Genomic DNA, 12,495 nt, shown 5'->3' on the forward strand with positions numbered 1-12,495 from the left:
GCTTTCATTTTGTTTATCCTTCTTTTTTTTAATTTTAAGCACAAAATGAAAACATCTTCTTTGTCAGAATGAAAAGAAAATCTTTTAAGTATGTTTTTTAAGAATTCATCTTTAATGAGTTGCGTGTGCAATGCACATAATGAACTTACAACTGAAGAAAAGAATATTTTTTTGTAAATTGCAAATTAAATGGGTATGTCTCCTATCTCATGGGAGGGGAATGGAATTAAATTCTCTTTTAACTGAAAAGAAACTTGACCAAGATTTACATCGCAGGAAGAGATAGTTATGCCTGAAAGTTACTAGCCTACAGAATAATTCACTAGTCCGAAATTTGAATGTAGACACGGGTTTCATCATGAAGCTGCATATATGATGAACATTTTTATCAGGCCATAATCTTGCATGATTTAAAAGTGTAGAGAGTGATATATTTACAAAATGATCCCATGAAAATTCACTAGCCAGTCAGGCCACTGACTGTGGAGATTTACTGGCCCGATTGGATTTTTACTAGCCACGGGCTAGCGGACCAGTGGCTATTTTGCACACTATATGGTTCTGACAAACCAAGAATCATAAAGAGGGTGAACTAGGATTTGATTTTGTGATCATACTTCAGCAGGTGTCATCTGGGCTACCTGTACTCCTGACTTCTTGAAAAGACTAAAATAAAAAGACCTAAATTTTCTCATTCATTTGTAAAATGTTTGTTTATCAGACGTGTTAACCAAATTAATTGAAAATAAATTTGTAACAGTTGCTCCAGCACAATATTTTTTAGGTTAAACAATTATGTGATAGAGGTTAACGTTTATGTCAGTTTGACAATTCTATGCAAGTAGTGTTTAAGAGGGAAATCATGAAGATGGAGTGTTGCAGAGTATGGGATTAATTTCTTTTAACAAAAACACAAACAACCATCCAAACAAACTTCATATTTTGAGGACTTTTATTGATAAAAGCATGTAGCACAAAATGATTACAAATCTAGACATCTTGACTTAATCCATTCATAAAGCTCATTTTCTACCTGCTGTTGCAGTAACTATGGTAACATAAGTACAGGTTTTTACACAAACCTGTATTCCCTTGGGATTTCATGGGTCGATTAGCGGATTTGTGATCAATTCAGTCCCTGTGTATGTGTGTTTGTTTTGGTATACACTATACAAATCGATGCCTGCCCTTGATATAATTAGAAATTTGATATGGTTTTATTTCTACCTTTAATTTGAAACTTACCTGGCTGTTGTCGTTAGAAATCTTTAGAAGTCAAAAGTGGGTATCAGATTCAAAGCGTGCTATATCCATTGATAATGATAAAACATGCAAGAATGTAATTATACTGTGCGAGTATGACTGTAGCAGGCTATTGTTTGGGGGATCACTTACCGGGTCAGCCATAGCTCTACTGAGTTCATCACAAGCTGTGTGTCAGAGGACGTGGCTGGCATATGTTGACACATGACATGCATGTCAATAACGTGGAATATACAACGCTGTTACTTACTGACAACAGCTGAAAAACAACAACATGGCTGAAAACGTCAAACTGCTCGCCTACCACAATTTAGGAATGTATCATCTAGGTGCGTACTTTTGTTTCTCTATTAGTCAGGAATTGAGTGTTGCAGCCATCTGTGGGTGAAGTATTGATTGTCCATAAAAATTCTGTCATTGCTTGTGTGGGCTAGTGAGAGAATGAACGACTGTCACATATTGTTTTGAAGCAATAGGTCATTCTCAGGTCTATATAAATCAGTCTGTGGAGAATGCAGGGAAAATCAAAACACAGGTGCGTGTGATTGATATGTCTGTTGTTATTGAGAGATGAATACCTAGAGATGAAAAGATGAAGAGAGGATCCTGTTGGGTCAGGGGAGGTCATCAGGATGAATGTAACTATAGGCAGAGAAATAAGATGGAGATGTGGGAGTATATACAAAATTGTCAGGAATCTTGTAAATGCTTGTTAATATTTAGAGATGCATAACTAGAGATGAAGATATGAAAAGAGGATCCTGTTAGGTCAGGGGAGGTCATCAGGATGAATGTAAATGTAGGTAGAGAAATGAGATGGAGTTATGGCTTGAATATACACAAAATTGTCAGGAATCTTGTAAACATCTGTTGATATTGAAAGATATGCATACCTAGAGATGAAAAGATCAAGAGAGGATCCTGTTGGGTCAAGGGGAGGTCATCAGGATGAATGTGAATATAGGCAGAGAAATGAGATGGAGATGTGGCTTGAATGTATCCAAAATTGCCAGGAAGCTTGTACACAAGACATTTTATATTCAAATGCTATTAACTTAATATCATGGTTAAAACATGCCTGCTTCTTCAGTGAAGGGGGACTTAAGTTTAGTTTTTCCACAGTTTAAATGTTATTTATGTGATATTTAGTGCAATAGGAACGCTTATCTAAAGCACTGTAATAAGCTGTTTTATTTAAAAGCTGTATAATGGATTTGATCCCAGATTCACCCTGTTTATCTTTTTTGTTTCACCTGAGTAGTTAACAGCTTAAACCAACTTCAGTAGGGTTTTCCTGCACATCAACCTGACATTGTGTGATGTAACTCAAATTCTGTTTAAAGCACTTTAAACCAAATTTCAGTTCTTCCTGTAAGTGAACATCCATTGCTTTGGGGCTTCAAAACAAGATATTTCTCCAGATGAAAGTTTGAGTGAAAAAATTCTTTGTTTTTCACCAGTCCGAAGCATAGTTATTTAAAAAAACATTCTGAGACAATTAATTTTTTTTATGATATAATGCTACCCCCTCCCACAAAATATCAGTTGGTTGATCCCTAATACTGGTATATGCCAAGGATGAGTCATATGTCCTATTCTGTTCTTGTTTTCTTCATAAAACAATTCATTATGCAGATGTTGTTTGTATAGAGGGCATTGAAGCAGAACTATAAAGATGGTATCAGATCTTTTTTTATTCATTATTAATTTATCTATCAAGTATATATTAGGTCCACAAAAGGGAATGTATAGTATGACCAGAAATTATTGCGAATTTTAGGAATATGTTTAATTGGATTTCTAGTATAAACAACCTTCACCAGCTATCAAGTGGTTGGTTTCATTCAAGACAGACAACTCTGTTGATCCTTTTTCATTAGTTTGTGAAGAGTTATCCCCCTTTGTTTACGTGAGTTTGTGAAGAGTTATCCCCCTTTGTTTACGTGCTAGCAGACAACATTTTCAGTGATCCTCAGTATGGACGATTTAGAGAAGAGGAAGTTGATTTTAGAGTATTATAACAAGGACATCAGATCAGCTAAAGTGATTTCAAGTAGAACAGGCATCCCTTTGTCCACTGTTTATTGTGTTTTAAAAAATATTGCAAATGGATATGGCATTGAGCACCAGGGAGGTGCAGGTAGGCCCAGAAAATTGACTGTCGGTGACAGGAGGCGATTTGGTATTCTTGTTTCTAAAAACAAGCGAAGGAGTTTAGAAAACTTAAGGCTGGATATGATTGATAGAGGAACTGTGGCTGTCTGTAAGGAGACAATTAGAACTGAGCTGCATGCAATGGGTTGGCAGAAAAGTTGAAGAATTCCATCACCGATCATGAAACCTGAACAAAAGGAGTGAAGGTTGAACTGGTGCTTACAGCATAGAAATTTTAACTGGGACAATGTGATTTTCTCAGATGAAAGTTCTGTGTGGCTGTTTCTTAATACACTGAAATTCTGGACCAAACAAACTGAAAAACCTTTGTATCAGCGCCCAAAGTACAGTCCAGAAATTTAACGTGTGGGGTGGCATATCTGTGTTAGGGGCAATGCCCCTCTGTGTATTTGAAGGGAATATGAACAGTGAGCGGTACACAGATATTCTCGAGGGACATTTCCTTCCATCTGCTCAGGTGTTCTATGGAAATATTTGGATTTTCCAGCAGGACAACGACCCAAAACATCGTTCAAAGCATTCACAGGCCTGGTTTCGGACTCAAAATATACTCAGCTCCAAAAGAAATGCGACAACCAGTCTCATGTAAAACAAGGTACCAATTACTTGTGGTCGTGGTAGCTAACACAGCGCTCAAGTTCTAAAACAAATGCAACAAACAACAACTGATATATGGCTTTTTGTAAGTTTTTTTACTGACATTAAACAATGGTAACTGGGATGTTAGACTGAACGGCTTTTACCACATTGTCATGTTATCATGTCATAAAGAACCGTCAGTATCGGGTATGGCCGCCATTATTGTTGACGACAGCCAAACAACGCCTCCTCATGGACATGAACAGATGCCTAATGAAGACACGGGGGATGTTGTTGTACACATCTAAAACTGATTGTCCAAGCTGACGCCGATTCCGTGGGAGAGCTGGTCTCTGACGTAGACGTCTGTCAATCTCGTCCCACAGGTGTTCCATGGGGTTGAGGTCTGGGCTAAGAGCTGGCCAGTTCATCGTCTGGATGTTATTGACAGTCAGGAATTGTTGGGGGAGTCTGGCGAGTGTGCTCTCGCGTTGTCCTGCTGGAGAACCAACTGGGGTCTGGCAGCGAGAAGCGGGATGACAACAGGCCGCAACACCTCATCCACATAACATTGTGCAGTCACACCTCTTCCACGACCTAAAACCGATGTTTTGGAAGATGACAGGCTGTACTTGCCTGCCCGAACTGATTCCTCCCCCAGATCATAATGGAAGGCCCTCCCCAACGGTCGGTTTCCAAAACACAGGGGTCATGAAATCGTTCATTTGTTCGACGCCAAATCCTGACACGGCCGTCGGCGACATGGGTAAAAAATTGGCTCTCATCAGTGAAGACAATGTTACGCCACTTCATGTATCTCAAATTCTGGTGCTGTCGTGCCCACAGAAGTCTCTGTTGTCGATGTCGAGCAGTTAGGATAGGACCAACATAGGGCCTATGACAGTGTAGTGCGTTTGCCCTTAGACGTCGACGTATTGTAGCCACAGAATCAGGCCGATTGTGGATACCAATGGTTTGATTGGCTGTCGTCGTGGCTTGAAGGAATGTGTTACGTAAATGGGAGTTCACAATGTAACGATCCTGTCTGTTGGTCGTCACCCTCGGGCGACCACTTCGCTGACGATCTATTGGTTTGGTTATGGCGTTCCTGAAGTCTGTAAATGGTTGCACGATGGACACCAAGTTGGTGTGCAACATTAGCAACTCTCATGCCAGCATCAAGCATCCCTAGAGCCCGTAATCTCGCATCATTATTCAGTCATGGCATTTCGTTACATTCGTTACATACGAACGTTACATTCAGGTTCTGCTGATTCGCACGTGCTAAATGTGACTGTGACATAAGTTTCACATGCACGTGCAGGTAATGACACGGGGAATGTGATAGTGGTGCGACACTGGTTGCGTTTGGGTATAGTGATTATGCGTTTTGCCAGGGACAGTGTTGATATGAACAAACACGCGTTGACAGAAATGGCAGCAAATGAGGAATTGTGTCTATGGAATGCCTGCGTAAGACATCCATGCAACCATAATCAGTACTTATTATCTAAAAAAATGCACATGTCAAATACTATCATCACGAGTAAATGACAACCGAGTGTCGCGTTACATTCGGAGTTTAGTATATGACATTATTAGATTGGCCAAGCTATAGCCCTGACCTAAATCCAATAGAAAATGTTTCGGGACTTATGAAGGAAAGTGTCAATGAGAAAAATCTGACAAATATTGCTGAAATGAAAGAAGAGATGGTCCGATATTGGGACAGCATGGACCACGACTTTCTAACTTCTTTGATCAGTGGTATGCCCCACCGCATTGAAGTCTGCATTGCTGCCCATGGTGACTTGACAAAATGCTAACTGTTCACCTGTCTTTGAATCTGGAGTTATGTTCTGCTAATATTCACATTTAATATGTGAGTAATGAGTGAAAATTTTAAAAAAAATTACAATCTTTAAATTCTCAATAATTTCTGGTTGTACTGTACAACTTGAAAATGATTTTGAAGCACTGAATTGTATTGTAGGCAACAAAAGGAACAAGAAATTGCCTTATTAATGGTCACAGATTAACTTTTCAGTGCATGCGGTGATTATCAGGTGACCATTTTTGGCATTCTGGCTTGTGAGAGCTTCTATGGCTTTGAACCTGCCCCACCCTGAAGCACATGCAACACGTATGGTGTCGCCTTAGGCAAGTTACTATGTTCAAAGCTGCCCCTGTTCACCCAGCAGTTAATGGGTACCTGGTAGGATGAGCTGATGAAAAGATTATATAAACCTTCGAACACCTCATTAAGTGAAAAATGTGTGAACGAAGGTGTTCCCAGTTGTTTTCCATCTGAAGACCTTTGAAAGGCATATAGAAGGTGGAGGACTAAGTAATGATAACAAATATGGAAATAAGATATAACAACTTCTGAACATCTATATTATTAAGAGTGACATTTTGGTGTAGGTTCTCCCACCTTGGGGCGCTAGAGGGAAGCTTGATTGGAGGAGCTTGGGGGTATACGGATCCTCGAACTTTGAAAGGTGCTGGGATGAGTGGATATACTTAGTCTCAAGGTGGTTGTCTCAAGGTTGTTATCTCGAGGTGGTTGTCGCAAGTTGGTTGTCTCATTTTAGGTTGTTTGTGTGTCTCCTAAATGTTATAAAGAAGTTTTTTATCCATATATATTATGCTAACTCTGTACAGTATTGGATTAAGCACATACAAGACACAGTGACAAGAAAGGGCAAAATGTTGTTGGTGACAATTAAAGAAGCCTCTGAAAACTCGTGAAGAACATAACCTAATAGTGAGTGAGTGAGTGAGTGAGTGTTTCATGGTACTTTCAGCAACATTCCAGCAAAGTATCACTGGGGTGCACACCAGAAATGGGCTTAACACATTGTACCCATGTGGGGAATTGAACCTGGATGCTTTAACCACAAACTTACCCCACTGCCCTAACCTAATATATTTCATGTTGAGATATTCATTTGCTGTATAAAAACAAAACAATGCCTTAGAAGATTTCTTTTATTTCCAATATAAAAATATGAATCTTGAGCCAGTAAATACTTTTACTGCTGGAATTTATGACCTTGTGGCCGTCATTAAATTGAAAGGATAAATATTTTTGAAGTACATCACTGGAGATAAAGGTCATAGTACATGATTGGCAGATGTTACGGATACTGCTATAGATGTTAAAAGGTTATCAGCTGCATCTGAACTATAAAACTAAAAAAATATTGAATAACAACCCTGACATTTCATAGACATTGCATAGAAAAGTTGTCATGTTAAACCAATAACAACTTATACAAAACAATGCAAGAGCATCCTGAAGGACACAACACACTAATGGAAGACATTCACAATAAGTAACAGTAGGGACTAGCTGTACAACTGGTAAGAATTCAGATTGTAGTGTTCAACATGACACTTAGGGGCACAGACACATTAACTTATGACATCATTCCTCATGGACACACTGCTCTGTGTGATGTCATATGGATGACTACATCAGTGCTTGTTAAGTCATCCTTCGCAAGGAAAAAGGAAGTTTTGAAAAATGGATTTTATATAATGAAGGTTCATTATTTTTCAAAATTTCTTGTAGTGCCACTCCGACATTGCCATTTTTTCCAGTGAACATTACAAAATGTTTTCCAATAGTTAACTGCTTTGGGAAATAATTGAAGTTGTAAGAACAAAAATTGTTTTTTAACTGAGTATTTATTCTTTTTGTCAGATGTAAACACAAAGCGCCCTGGTGATATGAGGAAACATACAACTAAATCTGTGTACTCAACAGCAACTGACATTGATGACCTCCCGAACCCTGCTGCTCCCATCACAGCTGTAAGTACTGCACTTACCTTCTTGTCAGTGTCCCATCACAGCTGTAAGTACTGCACTTACTTGTCAGTGTCCCATCACAGCTGTAAGTACTGCACTTACCTTCTTGTCAGTGTCCCATCACAGCTGTAAGTACTGCACTTACCTTCTTGTCAGTGTCCCATCACAGCTGTAAGTACTGCACTTACCTTCTTGTCAGTGTCCCATCACAGCTGTAAGTACTGCACTTACCTTCTTGTCAGTGTCCTATCACAGCTGTAAGTACTGCACTTACCTTCTTGTCAGTGTTCCATCACAGTTGTAAGTACTGCACTTACCTTCTTGTCAGTGTCCTATCACAGCTGTAAGTACTGCACTTACCTTCTTGTCAGTGTCCCTCCACAGCTGTAAGTACTGCACTTTCTTCTTGTCAGTGTCCCATCACAGTTGTAAGTACTGCACTTACTTGTCAGTGTCCCATCACAGCTGTAAGTACTGCACTTACCTTCTGGTCAGTGTCCCATCACAGCTGTAAGTACTGCACTTACCTTCTTGTCAGTGTCCCATCACAGTTGTAAGTACTGCACTTACTTGTCAGTGTCCCATCACAGCTGTAAGTACTGCACTTACCTTCTTGTCAGTGTCCCATCACAGCTGTAAGTACTGCACTTACTTCTTGTCAGTGTCCCATCACAGCTGTAAGTACTGCACTTACCTTCTTGTCAGTGTCCCATCACAGCTGTAAGTACTGCACTTACCTTCTTGTCAGTGTCCCATCACAGCTGTAAGTACTGCACTTACCTTCTGGTCAGTGTCCCATCACAGCTGTAAGTACTGCACTTACTTGTCAGTGTTCCATCACAGTTGTAAGTACTGCACTTACCTTCTTGTCAGAGTCCCATCACTGCACTTACTTGTCAGTGTTCCATCACAGTTGTAAGTACTGCACTTACCTTCTTGTCAGTGTCCCATCACAGCTGTAAGTACTGCACTTACTTGTCAGTGTCCCATCACAGTTGTAAGTACTGCACTTACCTTCTTGTCAGTGTCCCATCACAGCTGTAAGTACTGCACTTACCTTCTTGTCAGTGTCCCATCACAGCTGTAAGTACTGCACTTACTTGTCAGTGTTCCATCACAGTTGTAAGTACTGCACTTACCTTCTTGTCAGAGTCCCATCACAGCTGTAGGAAGCTCATTACTATTCCTTTAAAATTATTGATATATGAAGAATACATAATCAAAACAAATCTTTTTACCAATATATTCTGTTTATGTAGACATCTTATTAAGTTACTTCTGCTTTTACTAAGATGCCTTCGGAGAAGTTATTACATGGAGGTCACGTGATACGAACAGTGCTACTGACACGAGCTCCCCACATGATCCGAGACAGGAAGTATCACCTCCGTACCTATCGCAGATGCATGGTGGGATCTGAAATGGTGGACTGGCTGCTGCAGCCAAGTACCCTCGTCCACTCCCGGAACCAGGCGGTGGGCATGTGGCAAGCCCTTCTGGAGGAGGGGGTCATTGTACATGGTCAGTGGCTGGTCAACGTCATGTGTGCACTTGTTGTATGGTACAACTGTCTTACTGTATGTGTTCTTGTTAAAATACTATCAACCATGCAATTGATTTAAGTATCATTTGACCAGTGGTGTAGGGCTTCCAACCTAAAATGTTTCCAGTGAGTGATATTTTCCAAAAGCTGGGTCAGGGCTCAAGGGGTGTGGAGACCCCCAACCGAAAAAAGGATTTAGCACTTTCTAAACACTTTTGGAGACCGGAGAATGGAGATAAATGACTTGTAAAATCTTGTCTATTATGATCCAAATGCAGTTTGTAGTGAATTTACGATTAAATTTCAATTTTATTCATATTTGACTTATAAGTTTTGGAAATGCGTGAGATTTCACTGTGTGGTCATGAGAGCGTGATCTTGTATGAAAATGCGTGATTCTCACGTCAAATGAGTGACAGTTGGCAGGTACGAGTGGTGTAGGAACTATGTACATTTATTAACATGAATGTAAACAGTTTGATATGCTAAAGGATGAGAAAAGATTTGGATGGATTATTTTTCAAAATGGAATGAATCTCTGTCACTCACACAGTTCCAGATGTACAACATATTTCTAAGACAAGAGATGCCACTATACATCAAGCATGTCTGCTAACAAAGTGTTTTGGGAAAAATTTTAAGAAATGTTTGAGAAAAGGTTTCCCTGTTGTTTCCTGCAGTGTGTCATCAGCATCAGTTCAAAGACAAGTACTTGTTCTATCGGTTCTGTGAGGACGACGAGGGGGTGGGGACGGTACCGACGTCGGGGGTGAGGAAGGAATGTGAGGAGGAATTGGGGGAGACCCTGGCACTGCTGGCACAAATCGGACCTGATGCCATGATGAGGATGATACTGCGTAAACCGTAAGTAATTCCAGAACTAAAGTGTGAGTGAGTGAGTATGGTTGTAGGCCACTTTTAGCAATATTCTAGCAATATTACGGCGGGGGACACCAGAAATGGTTTTCACACAACTAAAGTGTACCATTCCTTGTTACACAATTTATCATTCTCTTGTTACATGACCGTTTTATATTCCTTTTTGTACAGTAGTTTACCATTCCTTTTTGTACAGTAGTTTGCCATTCCATGTAATGCAACAGTTTATCATTATTGGTTACATGACAGTTTTATATTCCTTTTTTTACAGTAGTTTACCATTCCTCTTTGTACAGTAGTTTACCATTCCATGTAATGCAACAGTTTATCATTACTGGGTACATGACAGTTTTATATTCCTTTTTGTACAGCAATTTTATCATTCCTTGTTACATCACATGGTTGTATCACAGCTTAACATTCCACATTACATGACTTTCAATACCATTTCTGAGTTTACCATCCCTTGTGTTATGACAATTTATTATCTTTTGTTAGTAACGGTTTAACATTGTTATATAACTATTTACCCTTCCTTGGTATGCAAGAACAAATGAAGCTCTCAGGAGGGGCAAAATTTAATAACCAATAAACACTGAATAAAAAAGACAAGAACATGTATTAGCTAACAAACTCCTCACGAGGTTTTGCTATATGTAACTTAAGCTTATTCATATCTTAAAAGCGCAGTACTATATTTTATATCATATAGGTATTTTAGCTATCAAAACTCTAAAAGAGTTTTTGCTATTATATATTTGGCTTAAGTTTCATCATAATTTAAGCTTTATGGTTACATTATAACTTGTATTAGCTAACAAACTCTACGAGGTTTTGCTGTATATATATGTAACTTAAGTTTCCTTCAAATCTTAAGCTCAATGCTATCAAAAGCTCAATGCTATGTTTTATATCATATAAGTATATTAGCTAACAAACTCTACGGAGTTTTGCTATTATATATGTAGCTTAAAAGGTTTCCTTCACTTAAACTCAATACTAGGTTTATATCATATAAGTATTTTTAGCTAACAAACTCTAAAGGGTTTTTGCTATTATACAATTAGCTTAAGTTTCATCATATCTTAAGCAGTATGGTTACATTATAAAATGTATTAGCTAACAAAACTCCACGAGGTTTGCTATTATATATATAGCTTAAAGCTTAATTATATCTTAAGCTCAGTACTATGGTTATAACATAAAAGTAGAACAACAGCCAAGGCTTAAAGATATATAATGCACAATGCAGAATATAATTTACTCTTTAGATGTCTAGTAGGAAGTTTATACTTTTGGATCATTGGTTTGCTTGGATGTCATTGAATGGCTGGTTGTGTAGGGCCCATGAACGGACACCCGAGGACCTGGAGATCATCTACGAGGAGCTGCTGCACATCAAGGCTCTGTCTCACTTGTCCACTATGGTGAAGAGGGAACTGGCCAGTGTCCTTCTCTTTGAATCCCATGCCAAGGCTGGAACTGTCTGTAAGTAAGAGATGCTAGTGAAACATGATTGTACTGGCCGTAATTAAATCTGGAGCATTTTGATCTCCGGTAAATACCAGATATTGACAAGGAAACTATGTCTTGGATCTTTGATTTCAATGTCTGTGACCCATGAAGATCCATGAAGAATATTGATCTTCAGTAACCCATACTTGTCGTAAGAGGCGACTAACGGGATCGGGTGGTCAGGCTCGCTGACTTGGTTGACACATGTCATCGGCTCCCAATTGCGCAGATCGATGCTCATGCTGTTGATCACTGGATTGGCTGGTCAAGACTGGATTATTACAGACTGCTGCCATATAGTTGGAATATTGCTGAGTGCGGCGTAAAACTAAACTCACTGAATTTACAGTTGTCACACGGTAAAATCTAGGTCCCCTTATATCCCCTATTTAGTCAGTTATCAAACATTGGATAACCCGAAGTATTTTGGTACAGTGGACTCACTCACTCACTGGGACCGTGAAAAAATGTCGGATTATACAGAGTATCGGATAATTCAATGTCTCCTTGCTTGAAATTTATAGTATTACTATGAATGTATAGAAGAACGCTGCTGGGACCCAAAAAATATGTCGGAATTCACAGATTGTCGGATAATTCAGATTTTGGATTATACGGAATCCACAGTATTTCAAAATAAGGTAATTCCGGTAAGTCAGCTTTGACACAGTTTGACTGTAAATGCAATAGTCTTGAATGTGACTGATGTAATGTTGTATCATCTT

General features: G+C 39.1%; 1 protein-coding gene across 1 annotated transcript in view; it reads left to right on the top strand.

The window, feature by feature from the left end:
* LOC124281639 (rap guanine nucleotide exchange factor 4-like) overlaps positions 1–12,495 on the top strand; it is a 128,536-nt gene that overhangs the window by 88,982 nt on the left and 27,059 nt on the right. The window contains 4 exon segments of the mRNA XM_046717572.1: positions 7,727–7,836; positions 9,126–9,354; positions 10,057–10,240; positions 11,598–11,743. Of these exon segments, the coding sequence (XP_046573528.1) occupies positions 7,727–7,836; positions 9,126–9,354; positions 10,057–10,240; positions 11,598–11,743 (669 nt within the window).

Source organism: Haliotis rubra, unplaced genomic scaffold, assembly GCF_003918875.1.
Source record: "Haliotis rubra isolate DU_JTF1 unplaced genomic scaffold, ASM391887v1 Scf287, whole genome shotgun sequence".
Taxonomy (NCBI): Eukaryota; Metazoa; Mollusca; class Gastropoda; order Lepetellida; family Haliotidae; genus Haliotis; species Haliotis rubra.